Source organism: Monodelphis domestica, chromosome 1, assembly GCF_027887165.1.
Source record: "Monodelphis domestica isolate mMonDom1 chromosome 1, mMonDom1.pri, whole genome shotgun sequence".
Taxonomy (NCBI): Eukaryota; Metazoa; Chordata; class Mammalia; order Didelphimorphia; family Didelphidae; genus Monodelphis; species Monodelphis domestica.
Genome location: NC_077227.1, coordinates 177,268,126 through 177,292,215, shown reverse-complemented (window position 1 = coordinate 177,292,215; position 24,090 = coordinate 177,268,126). Strand labels below are relative to the sequence as shown.

At 38.1% G+C, this 24,090-nt stretch overlaps 1 protein-coding gene across 4 annotated transcripts in view; it reads right to left on the bottom strand.

Annotated features, from left to right (window-relative positions):
- Positions 1-24,090, bottom strand: part of RNF212B (ring finger protein 212B) — an 83,398-nt gene that overhangs the window by 57,848 nt on the left and 1,460 nt on the right. For all 4 annotated transcript variants that reach the window (XM_056810064.1, XM_056810062.1, XM_056810063.1 and 1 more), the window contains exon 2: positions 23,621-23,721. In XM_056810064.1, coding sequence (XP_056666042.1) covers positions 23,621-23,720 — 100 coding nt within the window. In that variant the 5' untranslated portion in view covers position 23,721. The remainder of the gene's footprint in view (positions 1-23,620; positions 23,722-24,090) is intronic.

Sequence of the window (24,090 nt, the reverse complement as noted above, 5' to 3'; positions counted from 1 at the left end):
ATGGAAAATTCACCACCTTTCAAGGCAGTCCATCCCACTTCTATCAAGAATGTTTCCTTGGAAATAGGTTCTGATCAAGGTTATATGTAATACTCAGTGGAATTTCCCGCTGGCTACAGTAAGGGTGGGGAGAGGGGAGGGAGGAATAGAATACGATTTTTGTAACCAAGGAATAATGTTTGAAATTGACCAAATTTAAAAAAATTAACAACAAAAAAAGAATGTTTCCTTATATGGAGCCAAAATCTGCCTTTCCACATGGATCAAACATTTTTTCCTAGTTCTGACTTTTAGGGCCAAGGAAAACAAATTTAATCTCTCTCCCAAATAAAACTCTTTTAAATGCTTAAAGATAATTATCATAGTAACATGCCTTATTTCTCCTAAGGTCTCTTTTATATAACTATTTCTTCAACTGGTCCTTATATGACCTCATGCCCAGCCATCTCCCATCTTAGTTGCCCTCCTCTAGGTACAATTCCTCCTAAAATGTGGTGCCCAGAAATGAACACAATAGCATCAGTGTTTTTTGATCAAGAAAGAGCACAGTGGAACTATTACCTCTCATTTTCAAAATGATGCCTCACAATGCAACCTAAGAATATATTTGCTTTTCTTTTTTTGCTAAAACATCACACTGTTTACTCACACTGAACTTGCAGTCCATCCAAATACTTCTGCCTCTTTTTCACATAAATTGTTATGTAGCCTCCCCACTCCTCAAGAGCTTCATAGTTATTCTTATTACACTTAATTTTACTGATTCATTCCCCAACATGTAAATGATCAGAGGATATGAACAGGCAGATCTTAAAGAAGAAAAACAAGTTATCAATAACCACATGAAAAATAGATTAAGATAAATTAACAACTCTGAGAAATCATAAGTGATGGTGGATATGTCTTCTGAATAGATAATACCATTGGTTTCTCTAAACAGTTTTTCCTAATAACTGTCATTAATGAGACACTTCTTTTACATCTTTATTTGCCCTTTCTTCCCAAGATACTTGGTGAAAGGAGAGAGGACCAAAAAGGACCCAGGCACCAATTTGATTGCAACTCTGTGCCTATGAGCTGCAATTCCTACCCCAGAGCCTGGGTGGGACAGGCAATAATGTCTTTCTCAAACCAACAACGCAGAAAATTGAGTCGGAATTCCAAATCTGACAAGTGAATACAGTTAGTCTAACAGAAGGGGTTAGTACTGGAGTCCAGAATGGTCAAGAGTCCTAAGACTATCTGAAGCATGCAGAGAAGACCACTGTACTCCAAAAGCTGTAGCCAGGTTCCCAAGCTATTTCTGTAATTGAGCGAATTCTCTCTTGCTGCACTAGAAAACAGAAAAGTTTATGATGAAACAAAAAACTTCTAATCTTCCTTTTTGGTAAACAGAGGCACAACAAGGAGCTGAGAGATCAGACTCCATGTTAATGGTAGAAGAGAAAGTTTTGAGGTTAAGTAAAAGGAAATACCATGTATTATATTCTCAACTACTTGATGTTTCTTAATATTACCATGCTTTTCCTAATCTAATTAAACTGTTTTGCTTCATTATGTTTTTTCAAGTTCCACTACTTGCTTAGTACCTAAGAAGGGTTGATCTGTGCTTGAAATGGCCTTTCCCAAATCAAAGACAATAAAGAAAAGGAAAAATAACCAAGCTTTCCATCTTAGAAGGAAACATGGTCCCTACATAGTTTCCCAAACTACATTGAGAGCTCCCTCTGATGGGATTTAGGACCTGAGGTCAACTGTCAGACACCCTCTCACCCTCAGAGAAGAAACCAAACCATTTGACTTGGTGCTTGCAAATTCATTCTGAGTACTGAGGAAGCTAGGGCACCAGCCCTCTCTCCCTCCTTCTTCTTCTAAGGTCCAGGACTCCCCTTCTACCTCACCACTCCCATAGAGGTTTGATAGTACAAAATTTCAGCAGGACCCTGTAACAACATAGGACATCCAAACTTTATTTGGGGATCTCTGAAACACATAGGGAATCTAAATGGAGGGACACACCAAAATTCTCCAATGGATCCCTGCCGCTACAACTAATGGAATTCTAAAATTACCTAATGATAAGACAAATAGGCCCAGTTTGAAACTAAAGAAAACAGAAGGCAAGCCCCAAACAAGAGAAATTCCTAAAAGGTATTAATCACTTGAGGTTGATTATTTATAGGTTTCAGGGTAGTTGGCAAATATATCTGTAAGACCCTGCAGCCCATATGGATCTCACAGTAAGGCAGGCAGTCTACATCTGTTTAAAAGAAGATGGAAAAAATAAATGTTTATCAAAAAAATAGAAACCAGTATTTTAGAGATGCTTATCCATTCTTATCATATTGGCCACAATATCAATATTCATAAGGGACTCAGAAATATAGTAGGCATCAGTACTTAAACATTTAACTATTCAAGTCTTCTCAAAAGGAAATGGTTTGACTTTTTTTTTTTAAAACCCTTACCTTCCATCTTGGAATCAATACATAGTATACTATGAATTGATTCTAAGGCAGAAGAATGGTAAGGGCTAGGCAATGGGGGTCAAGTGACTTGCCCAGGGTCACACATGGCTTGACTTTTAATTAAAGGGAACCCACCAGAAAGAATGGTCTATATAATTACATCTAAAACAAAGACAAAAAAAATTGCCAAATTTTCTCTAGTGAATCTTGAACCTAGAAAATGTGATAATGAAGGTAATAAGCAGAGAATCTCTCTAAGAGATCCCCTAAAATTCAAAGGGCTCAATATTAAGTCCCCATATGTAACATAGATAGCCATCAGATATGAAATGGTTGGCCCATATGTGGCATTAATAAATAAATATCTGATCTGGACCACTCTATCTCCAACAGATACTTGGATTTCCACCTTTGTGAAGAGGAGGAAATTTGCAGCTATACTAGCAGTCTAGTGGGAGGAGAGACTAGTAAGACTCAGGATCTCTATGCCTGGGATATCTTTCCTCACTCTACCATTTCCAAGGGCTGTATGGAGCTAGAAATATAGCTATTAATAATGACACATCAAACCTTTATTTTTTATGGGTACAATGTTCTTTGTTTTTTAAAACCCTTACCTTCTATCTTAGAACAGGTGCAATTCTACTGCAGAAGTGGGGTAAGGAGTAGGCGATTGAGGTTAAATGACTTGCTCAGGGTCACACAGCCAGGAAGCATCTAAGGTTAGATTTGGGGATCCTCCTGACTGGCACTCTATCCACTGTGCTACCTAGCTGCCCATTACAATGCTCCTTAACTTCCATACCCTTGGTCACTCTAAAAGGGAAGGTAACAGGTAGTTTACTTTCAATGAGCTTAGCTTTTTCCTACCAGATGCTGGTTATATACAGAAAAAAATCTCAGATATGGAACAAAAATACATATCAGTGCAAACAGGAAACAGAAATAGAGGAAGTTATATAATTTAGGGTAGAAAATAGGATATCAAAGGAGCTCTTCAATTAAAGAATGAAATAAAATTTCAGTTTCACTAAGATAAGAATGTCACCAGCAAACAGACTTTTAGTTTCTGGTAGTCTAGGTGCCAGATTTAAGGATTATGTTTGGAGGAGTCAGCTTCCCCAAATGTGGTTCCAAAGAGATTTCTCATCCTTTCAAAAGTTAATGCCTTGCCTTTCTCATCCATCCCCAACCCTGCTTCTTGACTGTCAATATGGCAACAAAGGAAAGTGATAAATGTTGAAGGAGATGTAGCAAAACTGGGACACTAATACACTTCTGGTGGAGTTGTGAATTGGTCCAACCATTCTGGAGGGCAATTTGGAACTATGTGCAAAGGACTTTAAAGGAATGCCTATCCTTTGACCAGGCCATACCACTACTGGGTTTGTATCCCAAAGAGATAAAAAGAAAAAAAAACTTGCACAAAAATATTTACAGCTGCACTCTTTGTGGTGGCAAAAATTTGGAAAATGAGGGAGTATACATCGATTGAGGAATGGCTCAATAAATTGTGGTATATGTTGGTAATGGAATATTATTGTGTTGAAAGGAATAAAAAACTGGAGAAATTCCATATGAACTGGAATAACCTCCAGGAATTGATGCAGAGCAAAAGGAACAGAACCAGGAAAATGTACACAGAGACTCATACGTTATGGCACAATCTAATGTAATGGACTTTTCTACTGGCAGTAATGCAATGACCCAGGACAATTCAGAGGAACTTGTGAGAAAGAATACTGTCCACATCCAGAGAAAGAACTGTGAAAATGGAAATGCATTAGAAAAATATGTGATCAATCACATAATGTGATAGAAATATGATTGGAGTTTTGATGTTAAAGGATCACTTTATTTCAGATATGAATAACACGGAAATGGGTTTTGAACAATGATACATATATAACCCAGTGGAACTGCTTGTTGGATTCAGGAGGGGGAGGAAAGAGCGAGGGGAGGGAATCATGAATCATGTAAGCATGGAAAAATATTCTAAATTTAAAAAGGAAAAAAAAAACCTGTTTCTCTCTCTCCTCAGACTCTCCACATTCATGTACCATCATGAGTACAGAGGTTTCAGCCAATCAAAAGTCATTTGTCTCTCCACAGATAAAGCCTGCAGTGTCACAGGGCTATCCTTCAGGGCACCAGTCCAAGCCACCAGGTGGCAAATATGTGACAAGTATTTCTAATGCTTTTTTTTTAATCTGTAGGCCCTGTGTGCTATTAATTTGAGAAGGAAAATGGTTAAATGAATATGACCTTTCCAGGAGCCATCTCCAGAAATCTTGAAAAGCATACACCTGCACCAGATGAAGCTGTGTAAGGGGGAAGTAACAAGAATTATGGGTATTCAGAATTAAGGTTCCGCTTTTCAATTCATTGCATTGCCATTGAGAAACTTCTTAGTTGCCATGCAAGGGATGGGGAGCAAAAAGCCACTGCGATTAGACTGAGACTTTCTGCTTGCCACATGAGCGGCAGTTGACCTTGGGATTGAGGACTATTGGGCAGCTCTCTCTTCAATGACTGGGACCAATGGAAGAGGAGCAAAACCCCTGACGGATGTTCCCCAAATCCATGGAATCCAGACATCTAGACAGCAAAGCTCAGTGCATCAGAAGTGCATTCTGGGCAGCAGGCACTAGCAACTATTGAAAATCCTATCATCTGGTGAGATAGAAGGGGAGATAAGATAGCTATCTTCCACCAAAACTTCCACTGATTTCCTCTGATACAGTCTGAGACCTGGTAGTAAGGTCCCAGACAAACATCCCTCTCTACTTATCCCTTTTCATAACCTGCAAGTGTCAGAAGAGTTTTGGGAAAAGGCTAAAAGCAAAGGGATAAGCACAAGAGTTAAGTATAGGAGGACCATTTAAATTTTTTTCCTTTTATTTTCCCCATGTCTAATAAATTATGGGGTGTATGGGGTGCTCAGGGAGGGGTAGTATCTCTGGTATGGAGGGCTTGTTGTGCCCTCCTAGGGCAGCTCTCCCGCTTCTGACCCTCACCTGACACCCAGCTCTCACTTGTGGCTCCCAGTAGCTGCTAGCACCCAGCATGTGAAGACTGCTTCAGCAGAACAGGCGGAAGAAACCAATAAGAAGGTTCAACGGCTGAGAGGGCGACACAGCAAAGCTCTGTGGAGTGCTTAGGGCGTGTTGGAGCACAAAAGACAACACGGCCATCCAATGCAGCTGAGGAAGCCTCCAGGTGTAACGACTTTTCGTGCCAATGGACCCAGGCTTCCAACGCCGAGAGAGTGGGACTGTCTCTGTGCATCAACTTTTCCATTTAAATCTCCTTCACGCACAAGTATCTTTGTGCACACTCATTTATCCTAACCCCGTCCACCCTCTTCAAGACCTGCGGTAATGGGGGAGTGGCAACGCAACAGGTGGAGGTGACCACTGGCAGTTGTAGTCACGATCCTGCACGTAGGTGGCCCACAGACCAGTGGTCGCTCGGCCCTGTAGGGCAGCAGGGACGTTCAGCAGCATCCTGGGCAACTGTGCAGCCCTCTCTAGGACAGCACTGCTCACCCTAATCAAGGGAGGGGACTAGAAAAGGTGTCCCAAACATTGCCTGCCCTACAAACACCCGGTCAGCACACTGCGGCTGGCGGGTCATCCCTTTAAGTGGTCGAAACCAAAGAAAACACAATACAAAGAAACTCCTACTAGGAGCATGGAACATCAGAACATTGCTTGATAGAGAGAATACCCCAATACCTGAAAGAAGAACAGCTCTAATCGGTAAAGAACTGGCGCGATATAACATCGACATCACAGCCTTAAGCGAAACACGCTTACTGGAAGAGGGATCACTCAGTGAACCCACCACTGGATACACCTTCTTCTGGAAAGGTAGAGCCTCAAATGAAGACAGAATCCACGGTGTTGGCCTAGCTATCAAGACCAGTTTGCTCAAACAGCTGCCAGACTTGCCTGTGGGCATCAGCGAGAGGCTCATGAAGATCCGTTTGCCTCTCAGCAAAGAGGAAACCATCGAGCAGTTCTACTCTGACCTGAGTGCCATCCTGCACTCAATGCCCACAAATGACAAGCTGATACTACTGGGAGACTTCAACGCCCGCGTCGGCCAGGACCATGAAAGATGGAAAGGAGTGCTCAGCAAACACAGCGTGGGCAAAATGAACAACAAAGGCCTACTACTACTCAGCAAATGCTCAGAGTTCGAACTCACCATCACGAACACTGTTCAGAATGGCAAACAAATATAAAACAACATGGATGCACCCACGATCAAAACAGTAGCATCTCATTGACTACATCATTGTACGCTGGCGAGACATCCAGGATGTACAGATCACCAGAGCCATGAGAGGAGCCGAATGCTGGACAGACCACCAATTGGTTAGAGTGACTCTTCAAATGCGCATTGCACCTTGCCATCCAAAACGTGCCCAGACAGTTCGCACATTTTACGTGAGTCATTTTAGAGATCCATCTTATTTGCAAACATTCCAGTCCTGCCTGGATGACAAGCTGTCTGCCAAGGGACCACTCACTGGAAGCTCAACTGAGAAATGGAACCAGTTCAGAGACACAGTGAAGGAATCATCAAAGGCAGTCCTAGGCTCCAAACAATGCAACCACCAGGACTGGTTCCACAAGAACAACACTGCTATTGAAGACCTATTGAGCAAAAAGAACAAAGCCTTTATGGAGTGGCAAAATAACCCAAACTCTGCTCCTAAAAAGGACAGATTCAAGTCTCTCCAAGCCACGGCACAGTGTGAGATCAGGAAGATGCAAGACCCATGGTGGGGAAAAAAGGCAGAAGAAATCTAGCACTTTGCTGATACAAAAAAACTACAAACAATTTTTCAGTGCCCTCAAGACTGTCTATGGGCCATTAAAAAAGGCATCAGCAACAGGTGGAAAGAACACTTCAGTCAGCTTCTCCACTGACCCTCTTCAGTCAACCAAAGTGCCCTTGACTAGATCCCCAAAACCGCACCATTGAACAAACTGACATCCCTCCTTCAATAGAGGAAGTCCAAAAACAAATGAGTGCAGGCAAGGCACCCGGTAAAGATGGGATCCCAACTGAGGTGTACAAGGCCTTAAATGGAAAGGCGCTCCAGGCATTCCACATAGTGCTGACCAGCATATGGGAAGAGGAAGACATGCCCCCAGAACTCAGAGATGCCTCCATCGTAGCCCTATACAAGAACAAAGGTGCACGAGCAGCCTGTGACAACTACAGAGGCATCTCACTATTCTCCACTGCTGGAAAGATCCTCGCCTGTGTTATACTCAACAGACTCCTGTCATCTGTTTCAGAGCAGAACCTGCCTGAATCACAATGTAGATTCCGACCAGATCTCAGCACCATCAACATGGTCTTCACGGTGAGACAAATGCAGGAAAAATGCCTTGAGCAGAACCTGAGTCTCTACATTGTCTTCATAGACCTGAAGAAGGCATTCGACACAGTGAACAGGGACGCATTGTGGGTGATCCTTAGCAAGCTCGGTTGCCCAGCAAAATTCGTCAAACTGATCCAACTCTTTCATGTCGACATGACAGGGGAAGTCCTATCTGGTGGAGAGACTTCCAATCGCTTCAACATCTCCAATGGTGTGAAACAAGGCTGTGTCCTCACCCCAGTACTATTCAACCTATTTTTCACCCAAGTATTACGACATGCTGTAATGGATCTAGACCTGGGCGTCTACATCAAATACCGACTGGATGGCTCACTATTCGACCTTCGCCACCTGACTGCAAAAACAAAGACAACAGAGAGACTCATCCTGGAAGCTCTCTTCGCAGATGACTGTGCTCTCATGGCCACCAAGAAAATCATCTCCAAACCATTGTGGATAGGTTCTCTACAGCAACAAAACTGTTTGGCCTGACTATTGGCCTCAGCAAAAAAGAGGTGCTGTTCCAACCTGCACCAGGGAGGCCAACTAACCAACTGTGCATTACAATCGACGGCACGCAGCTTTCTAACGTCAACACTTTCAAGTACCTGGGCACCATCACCAACGACGGATCCCTAGACCACGAGATTAATGCCAGGATCCAAAAGGCCAGCCAGGCACTCAGGTGGCTGCACTCCAAAGTCCTCCAACACAGAGGTGTAAGCACTGCAACGAAGCTCAAAGTGTATAACGCAGTGGTCCTCAGCTCGCTCCTGTACGGTTGCGAGACATGGACACTGTACCGGAAGCAGATGAAACAGCTGGAGCAATTCCACCAACACTCTCTCCAGTCAATCATGAGGATCCGATGGCAGGACCGAATCACCAATCAGGAAGTCCTCGACAGAGCCAACAGCATCGAAGTAATGGTCCTCAAAACCAGCTACGATGGTCTGGACACGTCATCCGCATGGACCCACAGCGAGTACCAAGACAGGTATTCTATGGTGAACTGTCAGCTGGACTCAGGAAACAAGGCCAACCAAAGAAAAGATTCAAGGATCAGCTAAAGTCAAACTTGAAGTGGGCTGGCATTACACCAAAGCAACTAGAACTTACTGCCTCTGTCAGAAGCAGCTGGCGAACCCACATTAACCATGCCGCCACCAACTTTGAAGATGAATGACATCGACGTCTTGCCGCTGCACATGAACGCCGACACCAGGCCACAGCCGCACCTCCTGTAACAACTGGTGTCCCATGCCCCATGTGCCACAAACTCTTCACCTCAGTCTTTGGACTTCAAAGCCACATGAGGGTACATCAATATATGATAATGCACAAAGACAATTGTCATTCTCAGTCACCGAGAGACTACCACTACTAATAAATTATATGGCCATACACTAAAAGCCTTCATCCTACAAATTTGGGAGATAATTAGACTCAAAGAGGGGATTGATTCTAGAGGGAGAGCAGAGGTTCTTGAGTCTTTCCTACTTTGAATATTTCTGAATAATTTCCATATTATCCCCTAGCTAAATGTAGAATGTACAGTCCTACTATTTGAAGTCATGTGGATAGATGGAAGTTGGGAGAGAGGAGAATAGTTAAGGTATCTGCAGACTAAACATCTTTTGGTGACCAGTGAGGATCCTGATGATTTTTGGGATGCTGTACTCCCATGCACAAAAGAGGAATTTAGGTAATCAATAGGCTAATAACTTAGGGCTGGGTTGTTGGACCTATGGCACAGGTGGGGGAAGGGGCTGCTCCCTTCCCCCTCTCCACATGAGCCAACAGACATTTCTCACATGACCTGCCCCTCTGCCCAGAAGCACAATGGGAGAACTTCCTCCCTCCCCTATCTGGGGAAATGGGGGTGGGATTCACATGCATCAAGAGGGTTGTAGTTTGGGTACTTGGTCTCTAAAAGGTTCACCATCACTGACTTAGGGAAAGTGATTTCTGGTGGACAATTCAGATATTCAGCTCCTCCACTGAACAATTAATAGTGACACACTACCTTTCTGTAGTTTTAAAAAGGATAGCCCATTACCCCATTTGGATTGATTATATTGCAATGCCACTCCTTCATGCCCCAAGATCATACCTCTGATAGTAAGTTCATCTTTCTAGAAGTGGGTGGAGGAACCCAAAAAGAAAACATTATTCTGAATCTTATTCTCATTAGTAGGGAAGAATGTGGTCAAAATGACAAGAACACTTAAGGGAAGTAACCACTCCATCTTAGAGTTTGCAAAGTAAGATGAAAGAAAAGCTGGAAGTTGTCTGATATGCATAATTGATTTTTTTGAAAGCAATTTCAAAAGGATCAGAGGAAGGATAGTTAGGATTCTATGGCCCATGGAAAGGAACTATCCCATGAAAATTTGATGGTGAAAGTCAGCCCAAAGGGATATGGATATCAAGGAGGAAATTACAAAAATACAAAAAACCCAATTCCAATGAGGAGGATATCTAAAATAGATATAAATACACAGGAAACTAATCAACAAACAGATTTTTTAAAGATACATGAAGACAAAAGAAAGGGAAGGTACTGGAAAATAAATACAAAGTCATTGCAAAGTCCTGTAATAGTGTTCATAGTGGTAAAGTTCATAGTGAGCTGGGACTGACAAAGAAAGAAAAATCAAAGGCGGAATAAGATTGCAGCTCAAAATGGATAGGACATTTATTGAGAAAGGATAATAGAAAAGGAAAAGTTGGATAATTCTCCTTTTGCTTCCACTTCCTCTATCACGGATGATAATCCTTGAACTGGAGAGAGCAGATAGATATGGCTAACAGAATTATGATAGTAAAGTACAATGAAGAAATAATAAAAGAGCAACTCATTGACCCTGATAAGTTCAAATCACCTGACCCAAATTAACAAAACCTCAGGTACCAAAAGATGCATACGATATGATTACTGGACCAACATCAGTGATCTTTGAAAGATCATGGTGAATGAGAGATATAGAGCACAATGAGAGAAGGGCAAACATACAGATTTTCAAAAGAAGGCAAAGTAGTGTCTGTAAAATATAAGCCAGTGAGTTCAACTTTGATTCTTAGAATAATTTTAGAGTACGTTATTAAGAAATAATTAGTGAATACCTTAAAAAGGAATAGTAATCTTATAGAGTCAGCATGACTTCATCAAGAACAGGTTATTTCAGGATAACAATTTATTTTGGCAGCTACTAAGTTGATTAATTAGGGGAATGCTATAGATAAACTTAAATATTCACATGTATCTCCAATATCATTAATATGGATGTCCATATCAGCAATGAAAATTATAACTCACCCACATCCATGTCCAGGGAAGCTAGGTAGCACAATAGATAAGAGTGCTAAGCCTGCAGTCAGGAAGATCTGAGTTCAAATCCAACCTCAGACACTTTACTAATTGTGTGATTCTAACAAGTCATTTAACCCTGTTTGCCTCAGTTCCTCATATGTAAAAAGAGGTGGAGAAGGAAATGGCACACCATTCTAATATCTTTCCCAAGAAAACACTAAGAGGTCATAGGTATTTGAGGTCAGATTTGAACTTTAGGCCTAGTGATCTATCCACTGAGTTACAAGCTGCCTCTGGATAAACAGTAGTACAAATTAGATGGATTTGGCACTTATTGGCAGGACCATTTTCAGTAAAGTGCTTTGAAGATCTGTGCTTTGTCTAGCACTGTTTACTGTTTTCATTAATGACTTAGCTATAGCTTAGTATAAATGGCATTCTATATAAGGATAGAGCTCATTGAGTAAGTCCATCAAATCACCTCCACTCACTTAAGGTAAGTAATAATAAGCCAACATATTTAAGTGAAGTGAGAACAAATTCACTCAAATACTTTAATTGCCAAATGTCCTTAGATTAAGTGGAATGACCTGTTGAGAAGATTTTTTTTAAATAGGTTGAGGAAGTTTAGCCATGCCTGTGAATTGTCTATAAAACAGAAAAACCAGAACCTGGTTCAGAACCCAGGTTTTCCCAGCATCCAGTAGAGACAGAATGCCAATGAGCAACAAATGAGGAGAGAGCATGCCAACTAACTCTGACCTTTTAAGGAATTAAAGGGAGGAAAAGGGCACTTTTGCCTTGACTTAATCTTCTCCTCCCTTCTACTAGTGGGGGCCTGACCAGTAGGGGATTTCATGTATTTTGGAGATCTGAAGGCTTTCCCATCTTAATCATCAGTTTTTTAGAAGCATCCTTAGAAGACATGATAGTCATATCAGTTGCAAGAGCCAAGGAACAACTAGACACAGATTCACATCTCTATGAAGAGCCCAGCAAAGAAGCTACATCATGCCTAAGCAGAACTTCTTGAGCATACTACAAAGGGGAGAAAAGAACTTCTAGCACCTAGGAAGGATTCACCACATATGCCCTCTAAGCCTGAGCCCTCTTTAGGGGAATGTGTCAAGTATAATTTAGACTAGATGACTGCTGAGGTCCTTTCCAACTATAAAATGTGATTCTTTTGTAATGGAGGCAAAGAGATGATACCAACATGATCTTTAGGACTCTGGGCCACTCCTGTTGGGACATGTATGTTCTGGTTTAGTGTTGAAAGGTTTGGCGCCTTGGCAAAACACAGCAAATCCTGAACAAGCCCATGATATCCCCATAAGTTTTTTGGTGGGGAAAGGTTGCATTTTTAAAATCTTTTTATTGATATCTTCTTTTTTATATAACAAAAATTTCCTTTAATATTCTTCTTTCTCCTACCACAGAGACATTCCATATAATAAGCAGTATTTTAAAAGATATATATATATATGTTACATATATATGAATACATGCAATATATGCATATACATACACACACAAAGAAGTGGAAAAAATCAGTATGAGTAACCAATGTATCAAAAAAAATCTAAAGATAGGTGCAATGTGTATTTGTGTATCTCACACCTCCACAAAAGAGCAAGTAGAGACATCTCATATGTTTCCATTTGAAACACACTTTTAAAAAAATTATTTGCAAGTACACTTCTGATCTTTTTTAGGGGGGTCATATTGAGTCACTATATACATTGTTTTCTTGGTTCTTCTTACTTCTCTTTATATCAATTCATATATATATATATATATATATATATAATATATATCCATGCTTCTCTGTATTTATCACATTATTTTTTTTTGTTTTTTATTAATTAATTTATTTACTTAGAATATTTTCCCATGATTACATGATTCATGTTCTTTCCCTCCCCTCTTCCCTTCTCCCACCCAGAGCCAACCAGCAATTCTACTGGGTTTTATTAGTCATTAGTCAAAACCTACTTCTATATTATTCATATTTGCAATAGAATGCTCTTTTAATGCCAAAATCCCCAGTCATATCCCTATCAAACCACATGATCAATTCTATATTTTTCTTCTGCATTTCTGCTCCTACAGTTCTTCCTCTGAATGTTTATCACATTCATTTTTTCTTGCGGCACAGTAATATACCATTAACAATAATAACTAGAGGAGCAGATAGGTGACTCAATGGATAGAAAGTCATGTCTGAAGATAGGAGGCCATAGGTTCAAACCTAGCATCAGACACTTCCTAGCTATGTGACCCGGGCAAATCATTTAAACCCAACTGTATAGTCGTTATTGATACTTAAATAATAATAGTAGCTAGAATGCAAGGATCCATGACCTTTCTAAAGGACTCATGATGAAAAATGCTATCCATCGCCAGAGAAAGAACTGAGGGATTCTGAATGCAGATCAAAGTATACCAGTTTTCACTTTATTTCCTTCATAAGTATTTTATTGTATGTGTAATATGTCTTCTTTTACAACATGGCAAATATGGAAATATATATTGCATGATTATATATGTATAACCCATATCATATTGCTAGACACTTCAGAAGAGAAAGGGGAAGGAGAGAGGGAAAGAATTTGGATTGCAAAATGTCAGAAAACAAATGCTAAAAATTGTTTCTGCATGCAACAGGAAAAAATATAATAAAGTCTTTGGGGGGGAATAGCTAGCATTTATATAATGCCTACTATGTGCCAGGTATTGTACTAATTGCTTTATAAATATTATCTCATTTAATCTACTTGTTTATAATCCATTTGCTATAACCAACATAATTATTTATAATAGAATGCCACAATTTTTTTATTGATGGGCATCTGCTATGAATTCCAATTCTTTGCTATCACAAAAAAATGTTGCTATTAATATTTTAGTGTATATGGGGATTTTCTTCTGATCAATGGTCTCCTTGGGGTATATGATTAATAATAGAATCTCTGGGCCAAAGGTTATGGACGGTTTAGTAATTTTATTTGCATCATTTCAAATTGCTTTTCAAAATAGTTGTATTGAGTCACATCTCCACTCACAATGCACTAGTGTGCCTATATTCCCACAGCCCATTAACTTTACCAGTTTGGGGAGTGCAAGGTGAAATCTCAGGATTGTTTTGATATGCATTTCTCTTACTATTAGTGATTTGGGACATTCTTTCACGTGATTGTTAATAGTTTGAAATTCTTCTTTTCAGATCTGTTTGCTCATATTCTTTGACCACTTATGTATTAGGGAATGGTTTTTGGAATACCTTAGATATCTGTTGATTATTTATATATGCTGAATACTAAACTCTTGTCAGAAGTCTGACACAAAGATTTTTTTCCCCATTCAAACTCCGTATCTTCTTATCTGGTGGGTATGAATTTTGCTTATATGGAGTCTTTTCACTTTTTATGTAATCAAAGTTTTCTGTTTTATCTTTTATAATTGTTACTATCCCTGTATCAGTTGAAAAGGAAAGACAAATTCTCCTTTATCTCATTTTTTTCCACTTTCCTGAATATATGGGTTAGAACTCTCTCTCTGGGGCTTCCTATGAGGAATAAGATAAGGGGTGCCCAAAGTGAAAGGACAACTTCACACACAACTAGAGTAGTTGGTATTCACATGATCTTCAATCAGTATCTTAAGACCTTGCCTGCCTCTTTTGCTTTGTGTTTCTTTGCCTGAACAAAATAAAAAATGATCCTAAGAGAAGTTTCTAGCCTTGAAGGCAAACTTATGAGAGTTCAGGAGCTCCAGGGTCCCTTAACACTAGGTAAAGGATGAATAAATAAACAAGTAAATTCATATACATAAAGTAAAAAGATCAAGAATCACAAAAATTTCTTTAATTGTGAAGACATAAATATCGAATAAGCAAGCAATTTGTCTGAAATATCTTTAGAAAGAAAACCAGAACTGAAGAGCTTACTGTTTGCTTCTCAAACACCCTGGGCAACAGAAATGCTGGAAGGATAAATAAATGCACCAACCAAGGGCAGCAAAACCAACAGAGTGCTAGCAGAGAAACCAGTAAGAGCCTTCTTTCTAAATGTTCACAAAGGAAAGGGATAAAGGAAGAAGTCCAGGAGAAGTAACAGTGAAAAGACAGGCTTAGGGAGTTATGGAGAGAAGCTGGTTACCCCCTATCTACAAGTAGAACAATATTTTTAGTAGAACTACATTACAAAAGGGGGAGGCATATGAAACAAGGAGTGGAAGGGGGAACAAGAGGATAGAAGGGTATGTGTGGTGTGCCTAGGTCAAATCAAGGGATAGCAATGAGGGAAAAGTGACTTCTGCAGTCTCAGAAAAATAAGCAGGGAGGGCCCTGGATGAAGAAAAAAGGGAAAAGGATTAAAAATGGAAAGAAAGAAGCTCAAATGGCCATTGAACTGTACATACTCTTTGATGCAGTAATAGAATTGGGTCTATATCCCAAAGACATCAGAGATAAGTGGAAAGTACCTAACTGTACAAAAATATTTTCAGCAACTCTTTTTGAAGTGGCAAAGAATTAGAAACTGAGGGGAATGGCTTAACAAGCTGTGGTATATGCTTGTAATGGAATACTATTGTACCATAAGAAATGATAAATGGGATGAGTTTAACAAAAACCCTGGAAAGACTTATATGAACTGATGCAAAGTGAAGTGAGTGGAACCAGGAGAACAATGTATATGGTGTGACAAGGAAATCACTTAAAAGACTGATATATATTAATTTAAGGTCGCCAAGGAATTCAGCTATGTAATTCCTAAATGAAAACCCAAGTCAGCAGTCAACCTTTTATGGAGTTTAATTACAAACAGGAGGAAGAAAGGTATTAGAGATAGAGAGAGAGAGGGAGAGAGAAAGGGGAGAGAAGGGAATAGGGCTTAAATACCCCCTTTGTTTAGGCTGGACCAAAAGGCCCAAGCCCTTAGATAGCTGAGGCAAAGGAAAGAGATCAGTCCCTATCACTCACATGACCAAAATGGAGAAACAGTCTCAGGGGCCTCCACCTCCAGCTTCCTTCAGAGCAAGCTTCTCAGAGCACCTCTCCAACCAACCCTCCCAGTCCTCAGACCCTGCTATCTTTAAGGAAAACATCCAAGTTCCCTCCCCTCAGTTCTCACATCTACCAATCACTGTCCATGTCTTCCCTGTGCCAATGGTGGCTCTAGCTTAACCCAGGACCTCCCAGAGGTCTGTGGCTTTGCACATGTCTGTTGAAGGTCATATTCTCAAATAATTAAATCTTGATCCTTTGCTGCAGCCCTTCCTAAATCCTGTTACCCTGAGTAGGGTGGAGATTGGAATAATTAAATTTTGATCTATGCTGCAGCCCTTCCTAAATCCTGTTAGGACTGAGTAGGGTGGAGACTGTAATTTCCAAGACCTGGTTCTGTCATTCCAAGTATCTCTATTGTATCAATTCTAAAATCAATCATGACTCAAAGAACTTCCTGTTCTATGCTTAAGCATAGGTCCAAGCCCTTTCCATTATTCAGCAAAAGGTTTCTGTCCTAAAGTAATCTTAAGAAGGGAGGAGGAGGAACCTCTCTTGCCAATGGGGTTCACATTCCAATGGTGAAATTTCCAACATTTATAAGTCTAAGAAATTTTAAAGTTTACAATGGTAACAGAAATATTATACAATGATCAACTGTGAAGGACTAAACTGTTATTAGCAAAACATGCTCCCAAGATATCCACAAAAGACTCATGATGAAAAATTCCATCTATAGTCAAAGAAGGAATTGTTGGTATCTGACTAAAGATGAAAGCATGCTATCTTTCACTTTATTTCCTTCATGAGTGTTTTATTGTAGTATGATAAATGATATAGGTTATACCATTGCATTCATGCAATACATTTTCCATATTGCTCATGCTGTGATTGAAGACAGACAATTTACCACCTTGGGGAAGTGGGGAAGGGAGAAAAGGAGAGAAATGTCAGAAAACAATTGTCAAAAATTATTTCTACAAGTAACTGGAAAAAATTGATCAATTAATTACTTTTTTTAATGGAGGGAGAGGAAGGAGACCTCACTTTGATGGTGAGAAATGGTTCCACTGATAAATACTGCTATGGGCAAAGAGAAATGGACTGTGAGGAGATGAGGATCCTTTGCTGGGTGTGGGTCTTGACATGATTACCTATCCTACCTCACAGAAGGGAGAACCAGAATTTCTAGAGGCATCTGGCAGTTGGAGGAGTGGGAAGGCATGGAACCAAGGAGGAGATTTTGAGGTAAATAGGGGTGGGGGGAAGTAACTAGGGAGAGGATATAGATTAGTGATGGGTCACAGAGGGGACCTACCATGAGGCAGTATCCTCTTTGACACTTATGAGATTTGGTATTGTCATGGGAATGAATCACAATGGAAAAGGGGAATCTATGGAGCAAGCTCTACAAAGCAGTAGCAGAAACTGCCAAGAGGGAAAAGCCCAGAATGGATACCTTTGAAGTTTTGATGGCATGAGTAATTCAGAGAATAAAGAGAGATTAGATAAATATAGGGGTCATGAACCAAAGAATGGGGATCTAGAGTAGACAGAGAAGATGGGTAATGAAAAGAATCATAGAAATCATCTCTGGAAAGAGGGACAAAAAAATTGAAATTTTAAAAAATGAACAAGACTATTCAATAGGGAGGAGAGAAGGAAGGAATCTACTTAATTAAATGAAAAGAAAAAAGGCAGAGGAAGAATTATAAAATCAGATAAAGCAGAAAAGAAAAAGGAACGAATGAGCAAAACCCCAAAGGAAAATGAGTAATAAAGAAGAGAAGAGAATCAAGAGTGAAGGGAAGAAAGCTATTGAGATAGAGACACCTTGAAACAGATCAAGTTAAAGTGGCAGAAGAGGATGAAAAATCATAACTTGATTTAAAAACCTCAATATTAAAGGGAAATGGAGGAAAATATAAACCTAACTCTCATAGCTTTAAATGTGAATGAATTAAATAATCTAATAAAATGAAAAAGAATGAGGGGGTGTCAGTTGATTGGGGAATGCCTGAACAAATTGTGGTATCTGATGATGATGATGGAATACAACTGTGCTGAAAGGAATGACGAACTGGAGGAATTCCATGTGAACTGGAATGACCTCCAGGAATTGATGCAGAGAGAAAAGAACAGAAACAGAACATCGTACACAGAAACAGATATATTGTGGCACAATCCAGGACAATCCAGAGGAACTTATGAGAAAGAACACTATCCACAGCCAGAGAAAAAACTGTAGGAGTAAAAATGCAGAAGAAAAACATATGATCTATCATGTGGTTCAATGGGTATATGATTGGGGATTTTGACCTTAAATGATCATTCTATTACAAATATTAATAATATGGAAATGGGTTTTGAACAATGATACATGCATAACCCAGTGGAATTGCTCATCAGCTCAGGGAGAGGGCAGGGAAGAGAGGAGGGAAAGAACATAAATCATATAACCATGAAAAGATATTCTTAATTAATTAATTAGATAATTAATTAAAAGGAAAAAGGGAGAGATTCACCAAGAACAAAACCCCCTACAAGTTGTTGCTTATAAGATAAACACATTTAAAAACAGATATATACAACATAAAACTGAGGAGGTGGAAAAAAATTTACTAGGTATCAAATGACCCAAAAAAAGCAGGAGTTGCAATTATGAAACTTGACAAAGCAAAAACAAGCATTCAGAAAGTAAAAAGAGATAAACAAGGAAACTACATTATGCTAAAAGGAGCCATAGACAACAAACTATTATCAGTAAGAAACTTATATGTTCCAAATGCCTTAGCATCCAAATTCAAAAAGGTGATATTACCTGAGCCATATGCAGATTTATAAAGTAATACAATAATAACAAGAGATTTTATCCTTCTCTCAGTTTTAGATCATTCTAAAAGAAAGATTAAACAAAAGAAGAAATATGGCACTGAACAAATTGGTAGAGAAACTAGAGTTAAAAGACTTGTGGCATCTTCTAAATGGGACTTCAAAGGAATACATATTTCCCAGACTCACATGGAACTTCTACAACAATTTAAAAAGACAGAAAGTTAATATATCCTTTACAGACAATAATGCACTAAAAGTAATCACTGGTTTGGGAGCAACAAACAAAAGATGCAGACCTAAATGGATATTTAACAATAAAATCTTAAATAATAAGTAAGTCAAAGAACAAATAATAGAAATACTTAATAATTATATAAAAGAAAATTATAATGAATAAACAACACACTAAAATTTCTGGGATGCAACCAAAGCAATCTTCCAGTAAAAAAAAAATTTATCTCCAAAAGCATACATTAATAAAATAAAAAAAGAGAATTATGAACTGAATATGCATTTTAAAAAGCACAAAACCAACAAATAAGAAAACCAAAAAAAAAGAAAACACAACAGAAGAGATTATACAGGAAGATATAATTAGAGAAGAAATAGACAAATTAGAAACAAAAAAAAACAAAACTTAAAAACTGGCTCTTCAAAAAGGCTAAAAATTAATAAACCCTTAGCTAATCTGCTAAATAAGAGAGAAGAAAAATCAATAGCATAGCAAGTAAGCAAGGTGAAATCACAACAAACCCAGAAGAAATAAAAAGAATAATCAGAAAATATTATGTAGTTATATACTAACAAAATTGAGAACACAAAAGAAATAGAGAAGTCTTTTCAAAAATGTAAAATACCCCCAAAATACATATACATATGTATATGTGTGTGTATGTATATGTATATATATAAAAAACCCAAACTATTAGAAGACCAGAGAGTGATCCTAACCCAATCACAGAAAAGTAAGTATTTCCAGTTATAAAGAAGCTCCTATAGAAAAAAAGACTCCTGGTCATGATGGATTCCCAGAATTCTATCACACTTTTAATGAACAATGTGTACCCATACTTCATAAATTATTCTCAAACACTGAGAAAGAAAATGCCCTATAAGAATCCTTTTATGAGATATATATAGTTGTAATATCCAAACAAGATAAACAAAGAAATTTATAAGCCAAATCATTGACTCAAAAACTTTAAACAAAATCCTGTCAAATAGACTGTAATAATTTATCCAAGAAATCAGTCATTATGACCCAGTGAGATTTATACCAGGGATGCAAAGATGGCCTTATATTAGGAATACAATCAATGTAATTAATCATATTAAAAATCAAAACATCACAAGATCATTTTAACAGATGCAGATAAAGCCCTTGATAAAGTATATTCTTTTATACTAAAAACTCCACAAAGTAGAGTATGCCTACATAGAAATAACATTTAAAAATAGCATTAAAAAGGCTCAGTGGATAGAAAGTCAGGGCTAAAGAGAGGAGATCCTGAGTTTAAATCTGGCCTCAGGCACATCCTAGCTGTGTGACTCTGGGCAAGTCACTTAATCCTCATTGCCTACTCCTAACTGCTCTTCTGCCTTGGAACCAATACTTAGTATAGATTCTAAGTCAGAAGGTAAGGGTTTAAAAATTAAATTAATAAAATAACATTAAAACCATGTATCTAAATCCAAAAGCAACTATCATATGCAACAGAAATACACTAGAACCTTTTTTAAAAAATACAGGACTAAAGAAAAATGTCCATTCTCCTCACTTTTATTTAATATAGTTTTAGAAATCAATAAGACTAGAGAAAGAAATTGAGAGTATAAAGAGCAAATAAAATTATCCCTATTTGCTGGTGATATGATGGTATACTTAGAAAACCCTAGGGAATCAGAAAAAATCCTGAGACAATAGCTTCAATAATTATAAAGTAAATTCTCAAAAAATTAGAGGCAACTGAACCAAGTCATCCATAATTTGATAAAACAGAAAATATAATCTACCTAAGAAAACTCCTTATTTTATTAAAACTGCTGGGAAAACTAGAAAACAGTCACATAGAAATTAGGCTTACACCAATACCTTCTGCCACATTCCACATTCTGAATAGATATGTGACCTTAATATTAAAAATTATAATATAAAAAATTAAAAGAAAAGCATATGTATCCTATATATGCATGTGTGTATGCCATTCCCCAACTGATCAGAGGATATGAAGAAGCAGCTCTCAAAAGAATTGCAAAGTATTCATGACCACATGAAACAATGCTCCAAATCATTAATAATAAGAGAAATGTAAATCAAAACAAAACTGAATTTCACCTCAAACCCTGAAAATTGGCCCCAAAAAAATAACCTCCCAAATAGCAATATTCAATGTTGGAGAGGATGTGGAATGATAGGTAAACTATTACATTGTTAGTGGAGTGGTAAAATGGTACAACCATTTTGGAAAGCAATTTGTAATTATACAAATAAAGTTACTAAAATATTGAATCAGAGACTCCATTACAGGGCTTATAACACAAGGAAGTCATTAATTTTAAAAAGTTCCTATATACACCAAAAGATTTATATCAGCATTTTTTTGTGTTTCAAAGAATTAGAAACAAAATAGATGACCAATAATTAGGATATGGCTAAAAAAACTGTGATACACAAATGTAATGGACTATTAACAGTGCTATAAGAAATGATATGTGAAAAAAAGAATAAAAAAGAAATGTCTGACAAATACAGGACAACATGGAAAGAGCTACACAAACTGATATAGAATAAAATAAGCAGAACCAAGAAAACATTATACACAAGAACTACAACAATATAACTAGAAAGAACAACTATCCATGTACAAATCAAAAGCAAATTAACAAAATTATACCTATCAAGCTGGACTCAAATGAAGAAATATAAATTGATTACCCCCTTTGTGGAGGTGAGAGATCTAGAAGTGTTATATTCTGCATGTTTTCTGAGTTTTTCAATGTATCCATAAGTTGTGCTAATTTTTTTCCTCTTTAAAAATACAATTTGTTTTACAGCATAGGAGAGGAAGGGGAGAGATATGGGAGAAGAAGGGATAGAGATATTCAGGATAACTATGATGATATAAGAAACAGAAGACATCAACAAAAGCTTCATTAAAAAAATAAAATGGTCAGGCTCCCCAAGAGAAGCTTAAAAATAAGTTGTCTTCCCAAACTGTGATACTTAGGCAGAACTTGAGACAAATCACTTCATCTCTCTTCACCTCAGCTACCTCTTCCATAAAAGTAAAGAAGATGTATTATTGAGGGGTAAGGGGAAAGGGAGTTTCATCAAACTATAGCCTAAGAGCCAAATCTGGTTCATTGCCTGTTTTCACATGGCCCAGTGAACTAAGTATAGAAAACTTGCAGGCCATATAAAAACAGACAACAGACCAGATATGGCTTTCAGACAATAGTTTGCTGATCCCTGAAATCAAACTTAAACATCTCTGTTTAATTTAGAGCTCTTCAAAACCTGGTCACTTTCCATCTTTCCTGCCTTCTGGGTCAGCTAGGTGGCATAATAGAAAGAACACGGGATTGGAATGAGGGAAAGCTCAATTCAAATTCTGACTCAGATACTCAATTGCAGTGTGATCCTACGCAAGTTACTTAATCTCTCTGTACCTCAGTTTCCCCAACTGTAAATTGGGTATTAAAAATTGCACCTATTTTACAGGGTTATCATGAGAATCAAATGAAATAACACATGTAATGATCTCTGAAAACCTTAAAGTACTCTAAAAGGGCTAACTATTTTCATTTTTAACACATTATTCCCCTTTACCAAAATCTAGCCACAATGGACTACTCTCTGTTCTAAACACAGGACAATGTACTATCTCTAATCTCTTTGACTTCACAAGGAATGTACTCCTCCTCTCTCATCTCTACCTCTTAGAATTCCTGGTATCCTTCAAGACAAAGTTCAAATCCCATCTTCTATATGAAAGCTCTAGACATACCATGTAGTTGCCGGTGTTCTCATTTCCCTAACTACCCTGTATTCATTATATATATATATATTATGGCATAATATATATGTTGCAGCCACCATTGGAAAGTAAGCCCCTTGTGGTATGTTTTACTTTTATCTTTGTATCTTCCTTGCTTAGCATAATGCTTGGCACATAGTATATGATTAATAAATGCCTATTAGTTGACTGATTAATTTAGACCAAGGATTCTTTACTTTTTTTGTGCCCAAAGCTAAACACAGTGCCTGATATGTAGTGCATGCTTAATAAATGTTTATAGATTCTTCAACTGATTACAGACTGTCTTGGTGAATTTAGTGTTTATGGGTCAAAATTAGGTCCAGAACAGTTCTCCCTTTTCTGGTTTCCTCAAACTTCTGAAGTTCCTATAATCAGTAGCATGCCTGCAATATTTAGAGTTTTCTGTTTAAGGGTCCATTATGAATGCCAGCCTAAATGATTTTTCTCCACAGTCTAAAGGCAAATCTTCCCTTCTGTAATATGCCTGAGTCTACTTGTTCTTTGTCCCTAAGTGAAAGCATTACTGCCTGAATTGAAAGCATGCCAATTACTCACCCTTAGTCACACATTTTTTACAGAAAATATGGCCACAACTGGTCACAAAGAAATGGGTGCCATCTTTTCGGAAGCATTGATTACAGTGGAACCAATCCATCCTGAAACATAAGTACAGAAAATACATTAAAAATTAAAAGTCCAATTGTGAAGAACACTGCTAAAGAAAATATAATGTTTAGAAAACACATTGTCCCTTAAGGAATTTACCATTTAAAAGAGTGATAAAATACTAATATAGGTAGCCAAAATACATAATATCACACATTTGAAAATTATAAAAGAAAGCACTATGTGAAGTCTTAGAAATTCAGAAAAAATGAGGGAAAGCTTCTTAGAATGGTGGTATTAGAGGTGAGATTTACATGATGGATAAGATGGATAACAGGGGCAGCTAGGTGATGTAGTCACTGTACCACCTAGATGCCCCTATTGATTACAGTGCCAATAGTAGAGCCAAAAAGACCCAT